Raw genomic sequence first — 26604 nt, 5'->3', positions numbered from 1 at the left:
TGCCTCGGATTATTATATAATCTGCGACGAGTGTGCTCCATCCAGCAAGGCTGTGGAGACGTGATTTTAGGAAAGATTATTGCTATTAATATGCTTTTCCCATTATTACTATTATTAAACATATGTAACAATCACTAAGCAATAGCACACCCCTTTGGAGCAGAGCTCTGCAGATCCACGAAGATGTACTGTCTTGTAGTGATACTATATAGACAAATAGATGACTTCTTAAGTCTTAATGATGATCCTATAAGAATTCCTAAAATTATATCAATGATTAGTAAGCTTTTAAAACAGGACTGCTATTAAATCCCTCACACATAGTCAAAACTTCAATGAGAACTCTGCCAGTCTCCTGAGTGTCATCAGGTAACTGCCCGAGAGAGATAGTAACCAGACTTTCTCCTGCTCAGAGCACATTCCAAGAAGTTGTAAAACAATTAACCAAGGGTACTAAAAGGGAATTAACGATTTATTATAGGTACCAGGACAGAAGAGAAAATATTGCCTGGGTTTATCTATACGAAACTTCACTAACTTCTTAAGTTATAGTTTCAAACTTTCAGGGAACCTGTGGAGCTAGACAGGTGATGAATGTCTAGCTAGATAATTACTCCTAATGGATATTCATGTAAACATTCTGTGTTGTAAACTTCTATTTCAATTTATGATTTGAATTTTGGTGTGAACTTGTGATGAACTTTGTAACATGTGACCATGTACTCTGAAAGATGCATAAGTTCTGAGGACAAAGACAAAGAAGTTAACTAGTTAGTTAGTTAGGAGCCGGTTGTCCTTTCCTTTTCTTTTCCTCCTGCCTAGAATTTTTCTCCCTTAGAATTCTTACTTTGTTAGCATCTTTTCCTTTTCCTCACTCAAGACTTTCCCACTTTTCCCCTCAGATAGCTGCATAGTATACCTTTTACACTTAAATAAATCTATAGAAACTTTTTAAAGTGTCTTTTCTTCCTTCCTGCAACCTCAGACTAGCAGAAGCAAGTTAGAGCCCAGCAGTTCCTGCTGAGATAGAACAAAGGCCACCTTGCCTAATCCTCTGTGGTTAGGCTACAGGTGTTAATCACCCTAGCCTGCAGTCTCTTACCCTCAGAAGACGTTTTTAGGATAGTACAAGGCTATTTACTTAACTCCTTGCTGTTTTTAGGGCTGGGATGCTGACTGCAGGTCAGCTACAGTAGAATAGGAGCTGCCTCAAGAAGAACCGACAGGAAAAGAAAGAAGGAGCAGCTTCCCTCCCTCTCACCCAGGCCGGGGGGGGGGGGTATGGGGGGATGGGAAAGTAACTATCATTTATAAATCATCTATTTCAAATATGCGATCATTTTAAAATTTAAAATCACAGCAGAGGGCTGAATACTTATGTCTTCCATTCTACTTGCAGGTTAAAATCTTTATCCCCAGCTCTGGAGCCTTAAATATGTAACTGTATTATAATCTCAAAATAATTTTAAAAGAGAATTAGGTGCATCTTCTCCCACTGAGGCCAGACAAGTTAGTCTTCTGCTACATATGTGCCTGGGGCCTCAGACCAGCCCATGTATGCTCTGGTTGGTGGCTTAGTCTCTGAGAGCTTTGTTGGATTTCCTATGGGGTTGGCATCCCCTTTCAGCTCCATCATTCCTTCCTCTAACTCTTCTATAGGGGTCCCCAACCTCAGTCCAATAGTTGGTTGTGAGTATCTGCATCTGTCTCAGTCATATGCTGGTAGAACTTCTGAGAGGACAGCTATATATGACTTGATGCCCCAGGGAAGGGGGATGGAGTGAAGAACTCTAGGAGTGAATCCGGGAGTTGGAGCAACATTTGGGATGTATATAAATAGAATAATTAATTAAAAATTAGAGGTGGGGGAGGAACCTAGGAGAACTGGGAAGTGAATGTGGTCGGGTTGATGATGTGAAATTCCTAAGTAAAAATGTTATGTAAAAGAAAATAAAAGAGGCAATTAGATCATACAGCATAGGGTTAGTGCCCTGAGAGGAGCACATGATCCTTGTGTTTCTCACTGAGTTTAGGCAAGAAGCTGGCACGTGTGGAGCTGTTGGCTCTTATCAGACACTGAATCTGCCACTGTCTTGATCTTGGACTGCCCAGCCTCTAAGATTATGATAAATCAATTCCTGATGCTTAGAAGAGGCTTGGTATTTTTTTTTTTTTAAACTACAGAAGCCACAATAGTAGTTTGAGCCATTTTAGATAGAATACAGTACTTAGTGGGCTAGGAACAGAAGTAAACTCCCACGTCTTACCATTTCAGATCTTTCCTGAAAGTACTTTCATAAGCAATTCTGACTTGGTTTTCTGAAGTCACTTTTAAGTTTCCAAAATACATTCCCTGTCCTTCCCATGACATTATTATTCGTTTCTTGTAGTCCCCTCCTTCTCACCCCCCACACCTGATTTCCTTGTTCTCCTCTCTAAGGATTGGGAAGGACCAGTTGGTTAGGGCTCTGTGCTATGGCTTTACATATTCTGCCAGATGTGCTAGCCCAGGTCAACTGAATGTCTCCAGTGCTGCCTGCTTTGGACTGACTAGTGGTGGACAATAAATTAGAAAATTAATTTCTAAAGTGAATTTCTAAATTGAAACATAAAGGCATCATTTTGGGGGAATGAGACATCTAGCAGATATCCTGCCTGATGACAGGACAGAGATCTGTGACAAAACTGACACCCAGGAGAAGTGGCTACTATCCTCCAGTGCTTCTGCTTGGATTTTTGTTGTTGTTGTTACAGTGGATTGGAGGAAATGTCATATTCATATAGCTACACAAGAAATACTGTACACTTACTCACCTGGCACAACAGGGCCAAGTCAATGACAATTTATTGAGAATACTTTAACTTCGGATTGGACTGGTATTCATTCATAGAGAAGTCTTTCCCTTCATCCGGCCAGTGCAGCTAGATGTTTCATGCCCTCTGGGTACAAGACTGTAAACTTGGCTTCTGCTTCTTTCTCTCTGCTCTGAACTATTGAATCCCTGCCCCCTCTCCAGCCTCCAGAAGAGGTGCAGGTTCCACTGCAAAGCACAGGCTTATGGCTTGCTTTCCTGGGCCACTCAGGGTCTTACCTCGTAGAAACCCCTGACCAATGCCTCGGTCTGCTGCACCACACCACGCTCCACACGCCACTTCACCATCCTCTCAATGTACTCCTTCTTGTTCTTCTCAGTCACCTGCGTGTTGGCACCTCCAGACTTCAACTCTCTTTCTGTTACCTTGTGAATAAACGGGAGGATCACAATGCTTATCATTCAGGAGACATTTTTATTTAGGTTGACAGCAGCACAAAAAAGACAGTTTTTCCTTCCTGAAAGTTACTAAAGAAAGTTTCTGTTGTTTGAAGAAGATTCTTAAACAACTTAGAAGAGCAACAATTTATTTATTTTTGTACAAAAAGGAAACCTTTCTTTTATTAAAAAAGGTTTATTTATATATTATGTGAACAATGTTCCTCCTGCATGTATGTCTGGACACCAGAAGAGGGCATTAGACTTCATTTTTGATGGTTGTGAGCCACCATGTGGCTGCAGGGAATTGAACCCAGGACCTCTGGAAGAGCAGCCAAGTTCTCTTAAGCTCTGAGCCACCTCTCTAGTCCTAGAAACATATTTCTTTAACTCAAGGGATATAATGGAAACAAATGAGAAATAACCTGGATTGTTCCTTAATGTGGAGCCAATATCCCAACACTATAGTCAGATAGTTGATGCCTCTATATCTCAATGAGGGCATTTGCCATAGTGAACAACAAAATGTCTTTTTCAAGTCTACACCACACAAACCTGTCCAAAAACTTCTTCGTTAACAGTGAAAGTGAGATCGAGAATATCTGTGATGTTGTTGTCCTTCATCCACTGTAAACTCTGGTGGAATTCCTCATCCAAATATTCTAGGTCACTCAGATCACATGGCCTAGGAGAATTCAAAGGCAGCAAGAAAAATTGAGTAAACAAATATGGTTTCCAGACCCCATCCCAAACATGATTGTGTGGCTTCTCAATAAAGCATGATAGGTTTCACAATTACTTGCTACTTTTGAATGTATTAGTGAAACAGTAATTGAATAGTTTTAATTTACTTAATAGTTTTCTTTTGAAAAGAAATGACTAAAATTTCCATAATAAACATGAAATAATTATTGACTCGTAGGTACTTAAAAATTAAGCCAATTCTACTCAACTGCTTAATACAATGTTCACAATATACATAGATGAATTAATGTCTATTATATGGTTTTGCTAACTTCTTACATCTACAAATGCCTTTTTATTGCACTAAAATGCATGGAAGATATATATGCACTCAGAACAAAAAATGATGGAAACTTAGTAGGACTGGTTGGAGCAAAATTGGCAAAAAAGGCCAGAGACATGAAGAAGGGCAGCACTGTCATCCTGCAGATAGGCTATGTGGAACCATCCTATAATTACTTACAGCTTCAGGAGTCCCTTATAGAAGGGTCTTGTGAAGAAAGCATCCAGGAGGTACTGATGGATCAGAGCTAGGCCCAGGATACGACCACTGAATCTAAACCTGAAACATACATAAAGCAAAGAAGTTTAAGAGTTACTAGAAATTTACATTACTAAGTATTTTAATTTGTACAAATCTTTTAAATGTAGCTTTATTCATGGTGTTGGTGGTTGGATCAAGGACCTTACATTTCCTAGAATGTAAGCTGTACCACTGAGTATCCTCTTGCCCAACCCAATGAGTTTCTGCATAGTATCCAGCTTAAAATGAATGCCCATTGATAATATAAAAATGCTTCGATTCTCTTTACCACAAACAATGGTCATGTGATTGGTATGTCCTAAATGAAACCTTCTATGCTTCACGATCAGGCTGCTGTTACTTATCTAAGAATAAGAAATAATTGTGAAGGGAAATGCAGGAACCTGAAATATAAAGCCCAACTTAGATCCAAAGAGAACCTGAACTAAAATAGGAGAAAACCATGTCTCTGACCAATGTGTCTTTGCTTATTCAGATATTTTATAATGTTACCTAAACGCCCATGTTGGCTTGAATATAGGTCACTGGTGGTAGTTAATATTTAAAGACAGTGGGAAACAGCTCTATGCAATCACATGTGATGACAGATAACCCGATCAACCATTATTATTCAATATTGCCAACTATACAATGAAAGAACAAGTTCACTGTTAGAAAGAATTAGTCATTTAGACTGGGCCATCTACAGACATAAAGATCCTTACTTATTTCAATCTTTGTTGAACCAATTTATTTCCTAGAAAGTTTTCTGGTGAACTGCCTGGATGAGTTACAAGGTTACCTGTAGTTTGCCCAGGTGATTTTGCTACTTTATGAAGCTTTCTGTCTGTGAAGCTTCATGTCTAGCATCCTTGGCTTCTTTTCTACAAAGACTATCAATTTCTGCAACTAACTCCAAAACTGTGGTATACATTTTTTTTCTAATTTGATCTTCACCTCACCATGGAGTTTTCTGGCTCCTCCAAGTTGGAATTCCTAAGTAACATTTTTTTAATGTGTTTGATATGACACTTCATAGTCACCAGATGATCAAATCTGTAAATACTATTAAATGTCAAAATGAATAGATTATATTATCTTCTAGAATAAATATAAGTATAAAGCATACTTCAAATTAAGATTCTGGAAGTAGTCTATTCCACTTGCCTGAAACAGGATGTGGATAATGTACAAATTATTGAGAATTAAGAGAAATCAAATAAGAAAAAAAAAAAAAAAAACATGTATACACAGGTTCCTTCCTAAACTTCAGGGGCCCTCCAATGACCCATGGAAGAAAAATGAAAATGACAGCAGATAGCAAAAATGTATAACTCATAACATATTCAAAAAGAATACTATTTTAAGATTAATGTTCAAAATTGAATACTCCAGGTTGCAAAGCAGCTGCTCACAACAGTCATAGAAGAGCAGGGAACAATGAGTTAATACGTGCACGCTGTGTTCAGTCCCTTTGCTTCTTGTTTGGTATAGTTTAGGATTAATGTTCTGGTGATTTGTTCAGGTTGAAATATACTGCTAAAATAGACCAACAGCTAGACTGTTTCCTAGATTAAATTAGAAGACTGAGGAAAAATTGTCTCCAAACCGATACAAACACTCTCATTTAAAGATATGTTTTTTTAAGCCTCCAAGGGATAGGAAGTCCCTCCACATATTAAATGGTTTTCTAAATAAGAACGGGGTGAAAAATTTCTTAATTCATCATAGTGAGATGCCAAACTACAGCTCATAATATATAGGCAATAACAAGATAGTAAGTTAAGACATCCCATTTGTACATATAGAAAGCCCAAGTACAATACAGTAAACTTGAACTTGAGAGTTCACTCCCAAGGTAATGCAAAATGACTAAAAATATTTAAATTTAATTTCAAGAAGGAAAGAATATTTAATATTAACAATTATATTTAAAAATTAAGGCCAAAGGCAAAAATCTTAATTGCTTCTTTTTAATTGTTAGAAGGTGAGTGGTTACTTAATAATCTTCACCACCAATTTCTAGAGGTAAAATAATCCTTACCTCTAGATAGAAGAATGTTTCCTTAAATAATAAATGACATTTATTTCAACAACTTGGTCATTCGTTTGTATCTTCTGTGTACATGGAATGAATTAATCATATACTGAAAACATTCAGAAGGGTCATCTCATCTTTGTTAAATGTGAATATTTTTCATTATCATTTCCTAAGCAAAATAGTATAACAGTTTATAAAGTGTGTGCATTAATTGGGTATTATGAACAAACTGAAGATGATTCAAAGTATATGGGAGAATGTGTGTGTGTGTTGTGTTCAAACATGATGCTATTTTATATGAGTTGTGTGTCTGCCTTAGTTTTGCTTCCTATTGCTGTGGTGACACCTTGACAAAAGCAGCTTAAGGAGAAAAAGGATTTTTTGGCTTGTTCAAGCAAGTGCACATGACAGGTTGTGAAGCAGCTGCTCACATCAGTCACAGAAGAACAGGGAGCAATGGTTAATATAAGTACGCTGTGTTCAGTTTCTTTGCTTTTTGTTTGGTATAGTTTAGGATCTACTTTTTCTAAAAGTAGTGCTGCCCACTTTGGCTGGGGCTTCCCAAATCAATTAATATAATTAAGAAAATTCTCTAAAGATGGCATCCACAGGCCAGACTAATCTAAATAGATTTCCTTCTCAGATGATTCTTGATTGTATCCAGCTGACACTTTATTACATCTGTGAATTCCAGTATTCATGAAGATTTCACAACACTCCTTGGATACAAAGAAATTACTGCATTTAACAGTAAAAACACGGGAAACATGCTTGCTACTGTCACTATTCACAATTCTGTCAGTCCGGTACTGTAGTTATTTAAAAGGGAAAATTAGAACAAATGTAGCTTTTACTGAATACCTATTGGGCCAGAGCATGGTATTGATAGTGCCCCATTGATCCTTGCAAGCATTTTATGTTTAGGGCCATCCTTGTTTCATAGACTTAGAAATCCAGAGAGAAGAATTAGTCTTAGGTAAGTAGTATAGCAAGGGAACCCACCGGTATCTCCATTTAATCTTACCAAAACTTTACTTTTGTTTGTTTTGAGCTGCAAGTATCCCAAGTGTTAGGCTGCCAGAGCAGGGTGCCTATCTGGTCTGTTTCTTCTTCACATGCTGGCTCCAAACACCTTTTGTGCTAATTTGAAAGACTTTAGTTTAAGAACCTTAACTAGGTCAAGTCAAAGGGAGAATAATTAAAAGTCATAGCAGTCTCTCTCTCTCTCTCTCTCTCTCTCTCTCTCTCTCTCTCTCTCTCTCTCTCTCTCTCTCACACACACACACACACACACACAAATCTAGGTCAAGACTGTTTTGTGGTAATTTCCTCTGGATCTTGTTGAGACCCAGGGAGTTTTAAAGAGTCTTTAAAACTCAGGGAATCCTAAAGGAGCTTCATTGAGACTATATACATAACTCAGAAATCTTAAAAAGTTCCTGAAACCGACAAGATCCACAAGACTTCTCCCTTCTCAAGGTTTTATAAGCAGTAAGGATTGTTGAGAGGATTGAGACTATCTAGGTTACCTGAATCAGATGCTCCAACCTTTCCAGCTGCCTTCAAGTTGTGAAAAGACTTCTATACTCCCAAGTTTCAAGAATTGTTACTTATGTTGGCCTGGGATTTTAGTGGTGTAGCTGCATTTGAGTCCATGCTCCTGTAGAAAAGCCCTCACCCACATTCTTCATTACTCTTATCTGTTATTGGTTCCACATCTGGAGTGTGGTGTAGATGTTTTCCAGGAATAATGCCACACAATAGGAATGTAGCTGTGTCTCAGAAATACGAGGGCCACATGTGATTTTACCCTGCCTCATCTAGTTTCTCCTTCTGGCTCACCTCTGTTCCTTTCTTTTGTTTTTACTTGTTAGTGTTATCCATTATTTATATTCTGGTTTTAAACACCCATAGAGGCAAACCTTACTCACTAACTTAAGTCCAAATTTCCAGCATTATCCATTGATTGTTTCAGCTCAGGTTGGATACACAGTCTGGATCAATCATGAGTTATTGGAAGTAAACTTGAGAGGGTAGTTGAATATCCCTTAATGGTTTCAGAGAGTCACTGTAGTCAGGTGATGTATGTATGGTAGAAGAATTTCTGTCTGAAGCCTTGAGAGGGCAAGAGGTCCTGAGAGGCCATTTTATGAAGTTATAAAAATGATGCCCGAGTTGCACTGGAGACCTCTAGATGATGGAGCTTCCAGAGCCATGAGAGACCTGCCAAGGAAAGCTACACACAGGGAAAAGAACTGGTCCAAGGAAGATACGTGTGTTGAAAGTAGCCAAGCTGGAGATATGGAGCCATTTAAGCCCTTTGAATGTATGTATGGAACTAACGTTCTATACATCTGACTTGGAACTACAGGAACTGGTATTTTGTTTGCTGGGTTTTGGTCTTGTTTTGGTCCAGAATTTTCCTACTAATCCTACCTTTTGGAATGTGAATATATATTTCTTTCCATTATGCACTGGAAATATGTAATTCTTTTTTTAAAGTTTGATAATTTTTCGTTTCTCTTTAAAACTCTTATTTTTGACTAGACTCAGACTTAGATGTAGAAACAAGGACAGTTAATATCTCTTATAGTCTATTCCCAGAGTTTCTCTCTTGATTCCTTCATTTTCTTGACCAGAAGTTTAGCATTTTTCTGAAGCCTCCATATTTATTCATTCATTTAACTTTTTTAGCGTGTTGTTTCTTCAGAGCAATATGTCAGCATTTGTATTGCAGAACACATGGAGTAACAAGACACTGGCTCTTGGGTGCTTTGGTTCGCAGCTTCTTACCTTCCTTGTTTAAGGACTTACTGACAACATACTAGCAGAGATGCTTCCTAGGTGTTCATCTGTGTCAAGAAGAAGCTGAATGCCTGCTTCCCAGTTATAGCCTTTTGGAAATTCATTGAAATTATGGTGAATGCAAATATCATACATTCAATAATTCATTTTTAAAAATTTATTTTATAGGAGCCATGATTAAGAGATTGCCTTTAGTCTCAAAAGAGACTTTAGACTTTTTGACAATATTGAAACTGTTAAAGACTTCGGTAATATTTGAAGTTGGACTAAGTACATCTTGTATTATGGTATGGACATAAGCTTATGGGCATCAGGAGTAGAATGATGTGGGTTTGAATGATACATTTTTTCATACATTTTTTTTGTGTGTTCTTGGTTCCCAGTTGGAGATGTTGTTTGGAGATGTTTCAGAAGAAAAAAAATCACTGGGGATGGGTTTTGAGGTTTTAGGGCCTCATACACTTCCAGTGGTTTTTTTTCTTTCTCTCTTTAGTTCTTACATATGGTTGAGATGTGATCTCTGAGCCAAAATAAACTCTCCTATAACTTGGTTTTGGTCATGGTTTTAATCACAGCAACAGAAATATAACTAAAACAAGAGCTATCTATCAAGATTTGTTGAATAGAATTAAATTGAAAAATATTTTGGTTTTACTACAATGGACTGTAAGTATGCAAACCTTCTAAAATGTCTGAAATATAATATATTATTTGGCCTGCCTGGCTCTATTAATTGCCCATTTTCAGTATTTTTAAGTAGGTCTCTGTGATAATTTGTATATACTTGGCCCGAGGAGTGGCACTATTTGGAGGTGGTGTGTCACTGTGGGTGTGGACTTTAATACCCTAGTCCTAGATGTCTGGAAGTCAGTATTCTGCTAGCAGCCTTCAGATGAAGATGTAGAACTCTCAGTTCCTCCTGCACCATGCCTGCCTGGATGCTGCCATGTTCCCACTTTGCTGATAATGGACTGAACATCTAATCCACTCTGTGCATTTCCTGTTTGCTTAAGTGAACAGTACAACTTGTCGATTGTTGGCTTTAATTTCTGGGCAAATGAAGTCCTATTCAGAAAGTCTTTTTCCTAAACCTATAACTTCTAGAGCACTGCCTGTGCTTCCTTCTAGCAGTTTCATATACATACATACATACATACATACATACATACACACACACATATGAATCTATATCTATGTCTATATAATAAAGTTATGCCATTCAGGCTAACAATACTCTGCCCCAAAGCCAAAGACAATCTAATAAAAAAACCCTGCACCAACCTAAGAAACTCTCTTTTAAACTGTTGGAATCCAAGAAATTCTCAAAATATAAGCTTTGTTGTTGCCCTTGGTTGCCTCCCAGAAGTTACAAGTAAGTCCCTATTGAAAATTCTCTGTATAGTCAACTGATTATATCTGCCTAGACAGAGTAATCAGCCCTTAATAATTCTGCATCACTAAGGTCTGTCAGATGATTCTGGGCCAGAAGGTTGAAGATTTGATGCTCCAATGGTCAGTAGTATAAGGGCTTTCCAGGTATTCAGAGGTCTCTATAAATTGGCTAAATTCTAGAAGCTATGCTTAGTGCTTCCCATAATTTCAGTTAACTCAATCATTCTGGATTTCTGACAGGGTTGAAGACCTATAGTCTCATAGCCAATCCTGGCTATTTACTTTGAGAGAAAAGATTTGAGTGGAAGAGTTTCAGCTGACATTTATTCTAAGCCAAGAAAAAAGCCAGGTTCAAAACTAAGTGTTTTAGTTAGAAGAGATGACAGAGGTTCTGGTTAGTCAACAAAATGATGGACTGGGTATTGGACTATCTTGTACTTCACTGGTACAAATAGGAATAATTATGCTTTAATTGTATTTTGAGAGAAAAGTTTTATTTTAACAGGAAGGGTGTAGGAGGAGCTAAGGGGGAAGGAGTACCGAGAGGAAGAGATGGAGTAAGGAGAGAAGATGAAGGAGAGGAGAAGCAAGGTGATGAGCGAAAGAGAGAGAAAGAGAGGGGGGCATGGAGGCAGATGTTCACGTGTCTCCACCAGTCAAAGACAGTTTATATATATCTAGGTTGAGTATTGGGTTATACTTCTGATTGAGCATTACCAAATGTATAAAGCCTTTGACTAACACTTAAAAAAATGTATAAAAGCAAAAAGGAAAAGGGGGCATGGGATAGGGGTTTTCTAGGGAGGGGAAATGGGGAAAGGGGGTAGCATTTGAAATGTAAATAAAATATAAAATAAAAAAAAAAAAGAAAAAAAAAAGAAAATACTGTTAAGATCCATGGCCTGTTTTATTGTTGTTTGTTTGTTTTTGTCTTTTTAACTGGGTTGTTTATACTTAGTACACAGGGCTGTTGTAGTATACCATGTACTTTTGGACACCAGACTAGGAAGGTTTCAGTTGGATCTAACCAAGGATTCTTCCTTGAGAACTAGCTTTGACAGAAGGTGCTATGCAGACTGCCAAAGGGAACAACAACAACAACAACAACAACAACAACAACAACAACAAAGCAATCAAAAATCTACTCAGTTGTGACACCTACTAACCATAACAATGACCATTATCTCAAGATATCCCAGGGCTGGAGAGATGGTTCAGCCACTAAAGGCTTGGCTCACAACCAAAAATATAAGATATCCCAAATATGCAAAATGACACTAATCTTGACAGGAACCAACAGCTCTTTAACTAGACTTAAGGCTTCCTCAACAGGAAAGGAATTATGCCTGGTACTGGAAAATCTAACCAATTACCTATGGCTCATGAGATTGTGAATCTGAGAGGAGACCTACTATACCACCACTTTACTGGGAGAGCATAATTTCTAACAACATTCCAAATACTTATCCTTATATCTACAAATAAGTTTCACTTTGTAACAGATGAAACAACTACAAAAAAACCACAACTGGTCAAAAGGCAGCTTTAGTGATCATGGGGTAACCAACCCCAGTATCTATGTCTACAACACAGCCCCTTCACTTAATGCTTAGGGAACATTTCAGAAGATGAGGTGGAATGATTTTAAGATCCAGACGACCAGAAAATCTGTCATGAGATTGTGTCCTGTGTCAGGGAAGCTACATTGATGATATGTCAACAAAACACTTAAGCAAGACTAACATGGATAGCACCAATGACATGCTATGTGGAAGGGAGAAGCATGTGCAGCTCATGTGTACACAAAGAAACACAGGTAACAAATGATTGCTGAGAGGGAGAATTTGTCTTGTTCAGGGAGGAGCCTCCTAATTGCTTATCCAATACTGAGTGGTCAGCTTTGGAATCTTACAACATTAAAGAGACCCAGAAGGTTGTACTAATATATTTATGTTAATAATAATAATAATAATAATAATAATAATAATAATAATAATAAATATGATAATGATAAAGATGATGATGATGATAATAATGATAATAATAATAATAGTAATAATAATAATAATCAGAGGAAAATAGGGCCATACATTCTAGAGGGGTTAATGTGGAGCAACAAAGTGGGTGGAAGGAAGGGATATGGGAAGAGTTAGAGGGAGAAATGAGGAGAAAATAATGTAATGATATTATCATTAAAAAATTCATAAATGTTCAATTAAAATAAAATTAGAACCAGATGTTTTAAAAACAAATACAACAGCTTCCTGAACCTCAACATTATTGACATTTGAAGTCCTATGAACTGAAGGGTGTTTAACAACATTGGCTGTTTAACTCATATGTAGTTAGCACCAACTCCTCATACTGTCTCCTGTTATCTCCTGACATGCCAAATATCTTCTGCTAGTGGTAAGTAAGTAAGCTGTTGTCTCCTGAGAACTCCTGGGACAGAGCAAAAAGTAAGGGGAGGCTTTTTGGATTGCTGGGTATTGCTAGTTGACACACAGGTAGTTTTCATCTTGAAATTTGTGAAAGGGTATTCTTTGATTGTGGCTTTTTCTGAAGGAAATGGGAAGAGAGAATGAGTTCCCTGAATATATCAGGAAGCATCAGTCTTTCAAATAGAATGTTCGATACAAATTAAGACAGGGAGAGCCTTCTGGAGAATAACAGCATAACTACTAAGGTGGTAATATATATGGTTTGTTTGAAGCCAATGAGGCCGGACTCCAGAGAGAGGATAGCTCACGGATAGTTGAAGTTTAGAGAGATACCTAGGAGATGGGCTACACAGGGCATGGCAGGCCATGGGATAGACTTTGTATTCTATCTGAATGTGATGAGAATCCACTGGAAGTTTCATGTGGGATCTATAGAATGAACATAGCAATGTGTTAACATGGCTGTTTTGGTCATTACATGGAGAAAGGTGAGGTTGACAAGAGTGGAAACAGATACAAGCTTAGAAGCTTTATTTAGATGGAAGACGATGGAAGATGGAAGATGGAAGATGGAAAATGATAGTGACTTTCTCTAGAAGGAGTAGTGAAGGCAATGGAATCAGATTCAGGATGTATTTTTATAACTCAACCAGGAATATTTATAATGTACTGTGATGTATTATATAGAAGACATGAGAAAGAGAGATATCAAAGATAGTCTACTGTCGTGGGTCAGAGCAACTGAGTAGATAGTTGAACAGTTTACTGAGTAGTAAACACTGTGTGTGTGTGTGTGTGTGTGTGTGTGTGAGAGAGAGAGAGAGAGAGAGAGAGAGAGAGAGAGAGAGAGAATTATCTTTCACACATATGTTTTTGAAGTTTACTAAATACGTGGCTGGAGCTACGTAATAGGCTATATCATATTGAAGAGAATTACCTCTGGGAACAGGGTCACGTTATGCATGGTAATTTGAGGGTAATAATGATGTAGACGATATTTGTGGCCACACAGGAAATTTTCACAGATCATGGTGGAATAAAGGATGAATCTTAATTCATGTAACACTCAGGGATTTGAAAGATGAGAGTCAATGACAGAGTAAAGTGACAGAACCAGTTGTGAGGAAAAGAGGAACAAGAGCCTGTATGAACTAGATTTGGGGAAGGGGCAAGAGACTAAGGTTCCTCTCAGACTAGGTAATGAGAGGTCTCCAACAGATATGACAACTAGAGATAAGTTTCTGAATGTTCCCCAAAATGTTTTCTATTAAAGATACTGTTCTCATCTTGTGATAATATTTGTAGAAGGTGCTGTTTTAAGGATGTAGTACCAAGTGGGAGGTAATTAGGACAGTCTGGGTGTCGCTCTTTGTTGAAATGTTGGACCTTTCTCCCCCTTTCATTCCTTGTGAGAATAGTTTCTTCTTCATGCAACCTCCTCATGATGTCCTTACTCGTCATAGGTCTAATGCAACAAAGCTGTGGAATCCTGATCTAAAACCACAGGACCAAATAAACACTAACTTCCTTTAAAAATTATTATTTTTTAATGTTCTGTCTGCATTTATGTCTGTGACAGTGTTGAGTCCTCTGGATCTGGAGATACAGATAGTTGTGAGCTGCCTTATTGGTGCTGGGAATTGAACTTGGGTCCTCTGGCAGAGCAGCCAGTGTTCTTCACCACTGAGCCATCTGTCCACCCCATCAGTAACTTTTTTTAAATTGTTCATCTCTGGCACTTTGTCAAAGGAACAGGAAGCTGACAACAGGTTTTCTAAGAATTGTTCCAGAAGGTATAAAGGAAGAAAGGCTAGATGAGGAGGATGAAGAGGAGAAGCAGTTCGAAGTGAGCGTATAAAACTCGGTCTAGGAGTTTCCTCATAGGGAAATTACTGAAACCAAATTTTATGAGTTGAGTAAGGTGAGGCAGAATTTTCTTTCAAGGAAAATTTCTAGAAAGAGTTGTGAGAGATTACTTTGAAGTTAAATCAGCGGGACGTGGAACTTTATGTGAGCAGGGGAGGTGAAGGTTGATAAACAGAGATGGCCTAAAGATGTCTAGCAGGTATCTGCACAAAAGTGTGACTCATAAGAAAGATTAGAATAAATATTTGACTTGGAGGAAAATTCATAAAACAAGCTTTGATTGCATTTCTATTTTTTAAAAATACTTATTTATTTACTTGGAGGAGGGAGGCCATGGTCATGTGTGGAGGTCAGAGGATAGCTTGCTGGAGTCAATGCTTTCTTTCCACCCTGTGGGTTCCAGAGATAGAACTCAGGATCAAACTCAGGTCATCAGGCTTGGTGACAGGTGCCTTGACCCAGTGAGCCATTTCATCAGCCTTACTTGGCTATATTTTACACAAAATTATATCCATCCACTGAAAGAGAGTTAAATCAAAATAGTAATAGCAAGGCCTGGTCAGTGATAAATTACATGCCTAACAAATTCAAGGCCCCGCATATTCAATTCCAAGCACAAGAATAGAACAAAATCCCGTTTATCTCTATGCAAAGATATTTCCTGTGTACATTACATTTTCATAAAGATTGTGCATAGTTACCATATCTTTATTCCACACAATTAAAATATAAGGAAAACAAGGTAAAGGTGGGACCTCAGAATTCAATTAGAGTATCACGTAGAGTTTATATCTGCTGCAGAAAAGTACCCATCAAGTCAAGGATTGATAACTACATTTATCATTTAGCTAGTCTCTGCTGCCCATTGTAAGGTCATGTTTATTTCTCTTTCCAGAATTAAGAAATAGAAGTGAGCAGTGAACGGATGTCCATTTCCTTCCTCTGCCTAAGCTGGTCCTGAGTCGAGGGTCAGTATTTGATTTTACAAACAGGGTTGAGCCCATGATGATAAACTTTGCAGCCATTAGTCCTGTTTTCTTACTAATGCTATGCAGGCTATAAGTCTCCTTGTGGCCTTTGTGAATCCATGATGAACTTCCATGGAGTGAGAAACAGAAGAAGGCAGCAGCCACACCCATCCTGCTGGGGTTCATAGGCATCTAGATGCAGGGATTTGAGAATCCAGATTATGGTTTTTTGGTTTCTTGGGCCTCCTGTCTTAAAAATAGGCTAGTGACAGGTTTTCAGGCAGGAGGCCTTGCATCTTTTGGTGCTGACATTTTGTGTAAGACAAAGACCCACTCCATCAGTCATCAATCCTTTGCTAAGTCTGGACATAGGATATGGAACACTCGTGAGTTGTGTGTTAATTCATTTGTCACAAGGTGCAAGAATGAGCTAAGAAAATAAAAGTAACGAATCCAGCATAACTGTCTTGTTCAGGTTACCAGAAATCCAACATGGACTTCACTGTTCAAAGGGGAAGAAGATTGCCCACTGAGTTCCAGGTAAGAGGGAGGACTAGAAACTATCAGTGTGACTTGGAAAGGAAAAGTATCAGAAAAAAAAAAGTGGACTTAAAGAAAATAAGGAAAACCTTCAGAAAGAGCGAGGGAGTGGGAGAGCCAGAGAGCAAGAGCGAACCTTCACAAGGAGGGAACAGCTAGCTGAAAACAGAACAGAGGAAGAGAAGAGTGATGTGCTGGAAAGAAGGAAGCCAACCTGAGCCTGGTTCCAGCTCGGAGGCTTCTAAACAGGAAAAGGGGAAGAAAAGCCTTATCTAAAAGGCAATCCACTCACTCTGGTGAGAAGATATTGGTGGCTCTTACCACAGAAGATGCCTCAAGTCCAGATGTGGCTCTGGTCTACACAATGACTTTTCTGGTAGAACAGGTCACCACTGGTGAGGGGTTCACCAGAAGGCTGTGGCTGGCAAGCACCCTTGTGTTGTTAAACAATTTTATACTTTGAGAATTTCATAAATGTATATATACAGGAATCGTTGAGTATTCCGAGCTTTGCTTCTCCCCCTCCCCTCCCCTCTCCCCTCCCCTCCCCTCCTCTCCCCTGCCTTCCCCTGCCCTCTTCTCTCCTCTCCTCCCCTACCTTCTTTTCTTCCTCCTCCTCCTCTTCCTCCTCTTCTTCTACGACTAATATCCACTTATCAGTGAGTGCATACCATGTGTGTTCTTTTGTGACTAGGTTAGCTCACTCAGAATAATATTCTCAAGTTCTATCCATTTGCCTACGAATTTCATGAAGTCATTGTTTTTAATACCTGAGTGGTGCTCCATTGTATAAATGTACCACATTTCTGTATCCATTACTCTGTTGAGAAACATCTGGATACTTTCCAGCTTCTGGCTATTATAAATAAGGCTGCTATGAATGTAGTGGAACATGTGTCTTTGTTGTATGTTGGAGCATCTTTTGCCCAGGAGTGGTATAGCTGGGTTCTCAGGTAGTGCTAAGTCCAATTTTCTGAGGAACCGCAATTGATTTCCAGAGTGGTTGTACCAGCTTGCAATCCCAACAGCAATGGAGGAGTGTTCCTCTTTCTCCACATCCTGGCCAGCATCTTCTGTCACCTGAGTTTTTGATCTTAGCCATTCTGACTGATTTGAGATGTAATATCAGGATCTGAAGTTCTCTTTCTTTGTTGGGTCTTTGTGTCATTTAGTTATCAGTGTAACTTTGGCTTCATAGAATGCATTGGGTAGTGTTCCTTCTGTTTCTATTTTATTGAATAGTTTGAGAAGTATTAGTATTAGGTTTTCTTTGAAAGTCTGATATAATTCTGCCAACTAAAGTCAACTGGTCCTGGGCATTTTTTCGTTGGGAGACTTTTAATGACTGCTTCTATTTCCTTAGGGGATATGGGACTGTTTAGATAGTTTACCTGCTCTTGATTTAACTCTGGTACATGGTATCTGTCTAGAAAGTCATCCATCTAGATTTTTTCAATTTTGTTGAGTAAAGGCTTTTGTAGTCAGATCTGTTAATTTTTAAAATTTCTTCAGTTTCTCTTTTTATGTCTCCCTTTTCATTTCTGATTTTTAAAATTTTGATACTGTCTCTGTGCCCTCTGGTTAGTCTGGCTAATGGTTTACCTATCTTGGTAATTTTCTCAAAAACCAGCTCCTGGTTTTGTTGATTCTCTGTATAGTTCTCTTTGTTTCTACTAGGTCGATTTCAGCCCTGAGTTTTATTATTTCCTGCCATCTTCTCCTCTAGGGTGTATTTGCTTCTTTTTGTTCTAGAGCTTTCAGGTGTGATGTTAAGCTGCTGGTGTATGTTCTCTCCAGTTTCTTTATGGAGGCAATCAGAGGTACGAGTTTTCCTTTTAGCACTGCTTCCATTGTGTTCTATAAATTTGGGTATGTTGTGCCTTCATTCTCATTAGATTCTAAAAAGTCTTTAATCTCTTTCTGTATTTCTTCCCTGACCAAGTTTTCATCGAGTAGAGTGTTGTTCAGCTTCCATGTGTATGTGGGCTTTCTGTTGTTTTTGATGTTATTGAATACCAGCCTTTGTCCTTGGTGATTTGATAGGATGCATGGATTATTTCAATCTTCTTGTATTGGTTGAGGCTTGTTTTGTGTTGGATTATATGGTCAATTTTGGAGAAGGTACCATGAAGTGCTGAGAGGAAGGAATATTCTTTTGTTTTAGAGTGAAATGTTTTGTAAATATCTGTTAAATTCTTTTGGTTCATAACTTCTGTTAGTTTCACAGTGTCTCTGTTTAGTTTCTATTTTCATGATCTGTCCATTGGTAAGAGTGGGGTATTGTGTGAGGTTCAGTGTGTGCTTTGAGCTTCAGTAAAGTTTCTTTTATGAATGTGGGTGCCCTTACATTTGGAGCATATATGTTCAGAATTGAGAGTTCATCTTGGTAGATTTTTCCTTTGATGATTACAAAGTACCCTTTGTCTTTTTTGGTAACTTTTGGTTGAAAGTCGTTTTTATTCGATATTAGAATGGCTACTCCAGCTTGTTTTGTAGAAACGTAAAATTAATAAAAAGCTCTGACTTTGGTTTTAAACTCAAACATTAACTTCCCCCAGGGGCACATCCCAGGAGAAGCACATTTCAAAGACATTCCAGAGAACAAAAGACCCAAGATAGGAAAAAACAGAAGTCACTTAAATGAATTCTCCAAGAGAGTAATGATAAAGGTGTAAATTGGGACCTAGACTGGGAACAGAAACAAGGCTTGGGACTGGCTGTTTGAAATCTCTTTTTATTGTCCAAGAAGCAATTAACTGTCTTTGTGAACTTTGTATATAAACCATCCTTTGCCGCCACTCGGGGCTCCTTCTTGCCTATGTGCGAGGGGCCCAGGTGCACCGGCCACTGTCATTCCATCTATTCATCAATAAACCTCATGCGATTGCAGCGAGTTCCTTCCGTGAGTATTTCTCGGGGAGCGCTTCCCGTGGGTTTGGGTCCTTAGAATCCAACAGTTTCTTGGGACTATTTGCTTGAAAAATGTTTCCAGCATTTTATTTAGAGACAGTGTCTGTCTTTGTCACTGAGGTGCATTTTCTGTATGCAGCAAAGTGCTGCGTCCTGTTATGTATCCAGTTTGATAGTTTATGTCTTTTTATTGGGGAATCGAGTCCATTGATGTTGAGAGATATTAAGGACCAATGATCGTTGCTTCATGTTATTTTTGTTGTTAGAGGTAGAATTATGTTTGTGTGGCTATCTCCTTTTGGGTTTATTGTGAAAAGATTAGTTTCTCCCTTTTTCTTGTGTGTAGTTTTCTTTCTTATGTTGGAGTTTTCCTTCTATTTTCCTCTCTAGGGCTGGATTGGAGGAAAGATATCATTTAAATTTGTTTTTTCTTGAAATTTCTTGGTTTCTCCCTCTATTGTAATTGAGAGTTTTGCTGGATAAAGTAGTCTTGGCTGACATTAAAAAAATATGGAATGCTTCATGAATTTGCATGCCATCTTTGCGCAGGGACAATGCTAATCTTCTCTGTAATGTTCCAATTTTAGGATACGTGCTGCTGAAGCAAACACTCTAAATCCCTTCTAAAAATACCATAGAAATTACTACTGTAGAAATTTCCTAAAATATAAACACACACACACACACACACACACACACACACACATTTAGAATAGAAAAAATCGACTCTAATCTATACTGCAAGTCCAACATCAGAAATATGTTACCTTTTATCACAGTTGTAAGCTGGTAAGCTTTCCTTACCTGAGACCTTGATAGTAAGAGTCTATTGCTGATGACATCACATACATAAGTCAGATAATGAGAAATTAAGATGGTTTGACCTGGAAGCCTCATTCCTATCAACTAGCTCTCAGTGTTGGAAGGTGCTATGCATACTACCAGAAGAGAAAAGTAATCACCACTCTTACCTAGTTATGAGCCCTGTGAGTTACAACAAAGATCTTCCTGGTAAAATATGTCACTGGTGCAATAGTGGAATGACTGTCATAGGAGTAAGTAACCACTTTCTGATTAAATTTAATGACAACGCCATAAGATGAAATCCATACCCAACATCATTATTGTAGCTAAGAACTTGGGTCTGGACAGGACATAGACCTTTAGAAAGAACCTACTACTACTATTTAGCTAACAGACACAGTAATAATTGACTCCTAACAACTTCTTATTACACTGATCGATTAGTGCAACTTCCAAATGTTACAAAAAAAGTTTCACTTTTCAGTCACTGGTAGTTAACACAGAAACCCGTAATGGCCAAGGTGCAGAGAATAAGATACTGTGAAGTCATCAGTCTTAAATAGGACGTTGCATTATAACCCCTTCCTCCCAAGGACCAACACTTATTGCAGAAAAGGGATGGAAAAACTGTAAAAACTAGTGGCAGTGGATGACTAACAGAAATAATTTTCTAGACACGACAGGGCAGTTGCACATATGAACTCATGGTGGTTGTGACAGCATGCACAAGACTTGTGCAAACTCAAGTCAAACAAAATTCCAGCGTTGAGTAGAGAAGCAGGTGTGAATCCCCACTCTTAGCTGAGGAGAGGGAGAGCTAGCCTTCTTTAAGAGTATGTGCCTCTGGTAGGCTTAACATGAGTCAGTGGATAGCCAGAACCCTATGAGTTTATAGATAGCACCAATGAGATTTCATGGTTTAAAGAAAGGAGGGTACAAAGTTAGGTGAGTATGGAATGGGGGGTAGGGCTGTAAGGAATAAGATACAGGGATGAATATGATCAAAATACAATGTATGAAATTTCCAAAGAATTAATATAAATACTTAAAAAGAATGTAATTGTAGGAATACTATATACAGAAGAAGTGAGACCATCTCAATCACGTGAACACAGGAGAGAAATTTCAGGTTGGAATGGCAGAATGCAGGAGAGCTAGGAAGGAAACTACCTGTCCATAACAGCAAATCATCAAAACCTTGATACTAGTATGAAAGAAAGCAAAGAACAAATAATCTGGTCAACAATGAAAACAAAGCAGCAAAATTATATGAATTAGTAAACATTTATCTATACAAACAAATGTAATTGGCCACAACTTACCAATAAATGCACACACATTATATGACTGGATTAAAAACCTGTAACAAACTTCCTGTTATCTTTAAATAACAAACATTATCCTGTCCCTAGAGGTGGTACAAGTGTGGCTGTTGTGTAACATGTGTTTTCAGTTGGTGACAGAGAGGCTATGTCTATGCTCAGCTCAGTGTTCCGATCTATTAATACCTGAATTATTAGCAGCCTAACATGCCCTGAAAACAGAGAGCCTGTTATGACCACCAGTCTAGTGTCAGGTCTGCCCGGATGGGCTCCCAGTACTGGGACAATATGGAGAATAGAAGAACTCCACCTGGGATCACGGGCCCCAGTAAGGAATGAGTCTGAGATCACCACCAGAGCAGAGCCATGAGGAGCTAGTTTGAGATGACCTCTGGTCGAGTGTGGTGCAGGTTTTGAGAGAGCTGACCATGCCCTAGATGACCGCTGCCAGGTACCATGGTGCATAAGTGGGGCATGACACTCCTGAGACCATTACTGAGATGACCCCAGGCACTTGGAAACTCCAAGTGCCACTAGGGGGAGCAAGTAAGTGGTGGAGAAGTAAAGGAGGAGAGACATAGAGATGTCTCTATGTCTGTCTATGGTGAGAAGAACTGGAAACTTGAGGGTAGCAGCTTGATGTTACTAGCCAGTGACTCCATATGGGACCATAGTGGGGTCCTGGCCTGTGCTGCCACTGGGGGCCACGTCTGCATCCATGGTCTTGCAGTAGCAGGACCAAAGGCTAGGTGGATATATCTGGTCTGGTCTGCTGTCTAGGGATATGCTGATGTCTGAGGTCTGTGCAGAACTGGCCTCACTCCTTACCTGGGTATCACGAGAGAGCTGGCCCTGGGGACGTGAGAGCAGGGCATCTGCCTCTGCCCCTGGTCAGCTGCAGTGCTCAGGAGAGCACTCCTGAACATTGTGGAAGTTGCAGGTGTGCTGGCCTGAGGGTGTGAATATGGGAGCGCTCTCCTTGACACTCATCTCCTGTGGTAGCATGGGCAAAGGAAAGATACCTTCCTCCCGACTCCTGACTCCTCCCTCATGGCCTGCAGCAGGTAGGAGACCTGGCCCTGGAGTCACAAGAACAGAAGAGCTGGGCCTGCCCCCCACCAGCTGCAGCACTTGGGAGAGTGGATGCTACACTTTGCCTGTGCAGCATAGTAGAGCTGACCCTGGAAGTGGGAACATGGATGAGCCTCCCCACCCCCCAAGGATGTGAGCATGGGAGAGCTGCTCTCTCCACTTGTCTGCTGTGCCATGACACAGGAGATGGATAAACACGCCACCCCTACTACCTATGGCAGGCAGGGGAGCTGGCTTCAAAGTCATCAGAGTGGAAGAGCTGGCCCTGCCCCTCACCTCCTGCAGCATTCAAGAGAGCAGGCCCTGTACCTCACTTGGGGGAACACTGTAGAGTTGACCCTGATGGCAGGGGTGCAGGTGAGCTGGCCCCAATGGTGTGAGCGTGGGAGAGATAGCCTTTCCATTTGTCTGTCATATGGCTGCATGGGCGAGGGAGAGATCCCCTCCCTCACCCTTGCCTCTTGCCACCTATGGCAGGTGGGAGAGCTGTCCCTGTCCCTCCCCTGCTGCAGCACTAGGGGGAATGGGCCTTTTACGTCACCTTGGCAGCACATAATAGCTGGCCCTGGATGAAGAAGTTGCAGGGGAGCCGGATCTGAGGGTATGAATGTAGCAGATACAGTCCTGCCTCTTGTCTGATGAGGAAGAGACATCCTTCTCCATTGCCCCTCATGTGGGCAGTAAAGGAAAGCTGTCTCAGGGTCATGAGAGTGGGAGAACTCTCCCTGTCCCTCACTGGCTGCAACACTAGGAGAACAAGTCCTCCATCTCACCTGGGAATCAGGATAAAGCTGTCCTTGGTTGCAAGTGTTGCCAGTGAGCCTGCCCTGAGAGCAGGAGAGCCAGGAGGCTTACCAGGTCAGGTAACTCTAAGGCCCAGATCTAGGGTTTCGAATTGGTCCACTCCAACATTCACCCATTGATGAACTGCTAGTGTGCACGAAAAGGCCAGTCCTACATATCTAAAACTACAGGATCTCCATGACTACAGGATCTCCATGACTACAGGATCTCCATGACTACAGGATCTCCATGATACTGGATATTCAGTAGAAGTCCCAGTGAAGTTCTATTATTGAAAGAGTTGCAGAAGCCTGAGGTCTTGTACCAGACCAATGAGTTATTTCTTTATAGGGTGGGGGCAACCTTTCAGTGACAGGGGAGGAGGAATGGGATGAGGAACTGTTGGGGATAAACTGGGAGGTGGGGCAATAGCTGGATTGTAATAAAATAAAATAAAATAAAATAAAATTAAAAGCTTCTACAAGAAAACAATTATATGAACAATGAGACATCTTACAGAATGAAAAAAAAAACCTCTCCCCACTGTATTTCCAAAATGGGTATTAACATCCAGAATCTGATAAAATTAAAAACATATATACCAGAACATTAAATCATCCAACTCAATTATGAAATGCATAAAGATTTCTGAAAATGAATATTTCAAAAGTGTAGTCTGTGTCCTTACCTGTCAGAAAAACATAAATCGGAATTATTTTGGACTTCTATATTACCCAGTAAAAATGGATGTACATCTTCAAGTAAAGAAATGATAACAAATGCTAGCAAGGATGTGGGAGAAGAGGAACCTTTCACACTGCTGGCAGGAAGCGAACTGCCATGGCTGCTATGGAGTCAATATGGAAGTCCCTCAAATAACTAAAAGTGTATAGATCAGTGTGGTTCCCAGCTTTCATCAGGGGAGTTTCTTATTGCCCAGTAGCAGTGGATATAAAAACTCATAGGCTAACACACATATATAGCACTTAAGATAATGTATTGTAATTGTTGATATATGTATTCCTCCTCTTACTGATATTTTAGAGAGAAGAGAGTTTGCTCATTTAACTTTTGTGGTCCAACATACAGTACACTCAACTGATAGTTGTTAAATTAGTGATGGTTTTCCTCACAAGCCTATCATTGTCCTATATGATATGATACTTCACCTAAAATTTCATTTTTTGTTGATAATTTCAACTCAAGATCTCTGAGACACCTCAAATTTTATGCTTACAAACTAATAAAAGAATTGAGTGATTACATACAGTATAATCTGTATGTTAAGCCATAAGTTATGCTATTACTATTAGAAGATAAAGTTCCTGAATGGAACATTTATGAGAGGTGGCATGTAATTATTGGTATCAGTTTAATCCCTTTCATAGTGACCTGTCTGTTCTGCCTGTCCCCTGTTGGAATAAATATCCCAATTTCTTTCTCATAGCCTCCACCATTCACTTCTCAAGATTCATAGAAAAAGGAGCGACAAAAGGGAATTTTCAAGTTTCATTCTGTTCTTGTCCAGAGAACTTGTGTGAGTCTGAATTAGAAACTAATGATGGATTTGTTTGGTAAAGGAAATTTTAAGATATCATAGTTGTTAGGCTCTGTCACTTACTGTTCACTGCTCTTATCTAGGATTACGGTAAGACTGAACAGCAAAAATACAGAAAGATACATAAAATGTTCAGTTTGTTGAGAAAAGAAGGATAAATGAGTTTTAAGTTACAAACAAGGAGGGTCCAGAGAAAGCAGATATAATTATTAAAGAAAGTAGTGCAATTAAAGAGAAACTCTGAACTATGTACTGGGACAATAGAAAAGGTACTTTAGGCATAAGTAATGTGACAATCATTGAAGATTTCAACTTGTAGGACAAATTTATTAGGAATTAGGTAATGCCACAACTGAAGGAGTTCTTTGCTAGAAAACAGCCCCTAGGGAAGTTTTTTCCCTCAGGTTCATCCTCCAAGATACGCAGAGGACATTGGAACTGTGATAGGAGGGGGACAGGCTACATACCAAGCTGCCTGTAGGACTCTCCAGCACTGTTCACATGATATCGGTTTTACAGGAATGGAAAATACAAGAGTTTTAGGGTTGTGGATGCCCTTGTACCAAGAGTCTAGAAAGCCACTGAGGCCAGGCATTGGTTTCAGGTTCTGATTTTCTGAAAGGAGACCACCAACAGATCATTGTAGAAAGCCATGGAGGTAAAACACAGGGTTTGGTGTTAGCCCTTCTGGGTTTCAGTTATTTTAGTTTTGCTTTAAAATGATCATCTATCTTCCTGTTTCTCTCTTTTGAAATGGGAGTGTTTAGTCTAGTCACAGCATATATATATATACATTTATATATTATGTGTGTGTATATGTATCTTGATACTTTAGAGATATATATCTTGATACTTTTGCTTCATAGGAGCTTACAGTTAAGAGTTGTTCTTCAATCTCAGAAGAGACTTCAGATAGCTGTTTGGGGACTACTAACACTGGGGTAGTGGACGTTAGAGATGCACTGAATGTATTTTGTACTTTGAGATTGCTATGAGCCTGTGGGAAATAGAGATGGAAGTTTATGGCTTAAAAGAATTATGTTTTGGCTTCTCCAGTGCCCTCTTAAGCCTTTCCTTCTAACTCATCTCTATTCTTTTGTGACTTCCTGCTGATCTGAAGAACGATTTCCCTGATGATCAGGGAACCCCAAACATGGCTAGGGTCCAGATTCAGACAACAGTACCAAAAGACTGGCTCATGCACCCAACAAAGGAGACATCAGATATCTATACCAAGGAAACACCTCAAACATTTTTAACTCCAGTTGCACAGATTCCCAACTCAAAACATCCAGGAAATCCAGGGCATCATGAAAAGTTCAAGCCTATGAATAATAGATATACAATAAGGGAAAAATCATCAGATCAAAGGCACAAAAATATTTTTAACAAAATCAGAGAAAAATATTTTCCTAATTTAAACAAAGAAATGCCTATTGGGAGAAAAGAGGCGTACAGGAAACAAGCAGATAGGACAATAAAAGAAACTTCTCATGACACAATATAATAAAAACACTAAATATACAGACCAAAGAAAGCATATTAAAAGCTTCAAGGAAAAAAG

The 26604-nt window shown here is 39.2% G+C and overlaps 1 protein-coding gene and 2 non-coding genes across 9 annotated transcripts in view; 1 reads left to right on the top strand and 2 right to left on the bottom strand.

The window, feature by feature from the left end:
* Hecw1 (HECT, C2 and WW domain containing E3 ubiquitin protein ligase 1) overlaps nt 1–26604 on the bottom strand; it is a 300520-nt gene that overhangs the window by 10353 nt on the left and 263563 nt on the right. For all 7 annotated transcript variants that reach the window (XM_076939345.1, XM_076939349.1, XM_076939350.1 and 4 more), the window contains 3 exons: nt 4459–4557; nt 3807–3936; nt 3093–3239 (listed from right to left, as the gene is read on the bottom strand). In XM_076939345.1, the coding sequence (XP_076795460.1) occupies nt 3093–3239; nt 3807–3936; nt 4459–4557 (376 nt within the window). The remainder of the gene's footprint in view (nt 1–3092; nt 3240–3806; nt 3937–4458; nt 4558–26604) is intronic.
* Nucleotides 19986–20092, bottom strand: LOC117714482 (U6 spliceosomal RNA). The gene has a single exon (XR_004607556.1). It is a non-coding gene; the product is annotated as a U6 spliceosomal RNA (small nuclear RNA).
* On the top strand, nt 21687–21817 carry LOC117714452 (small nucleolar RNA SNORA17). The gene has a single exon (XR_004607534.1). It is a non-coding gene; the product is annotated as a small nucleolar RNA SNORA17 (small nucleolar RNA).

This window comes from Arvicanthis niloticus, chromosome 8, assembly GCF_011762505.2.
Source record: "Arvicanthis niloticus isolate mArvNil1 chromosome 8, mArvNil1.pat.X, whole genome shotgun sequence".
In the NCBI taxonomy this organism is placed as follows: Eukaryota; Metazoa; Chordata; class Mammalia; order Rodentia; family Muridae; genus Arvicanthis; species Arvicanthis niloticus.
The sequence above is the reverse complement of the archived record's forward strand: the minus strand, read 5'-3'. Positions and strand labels throughout refer to the sequence as shown.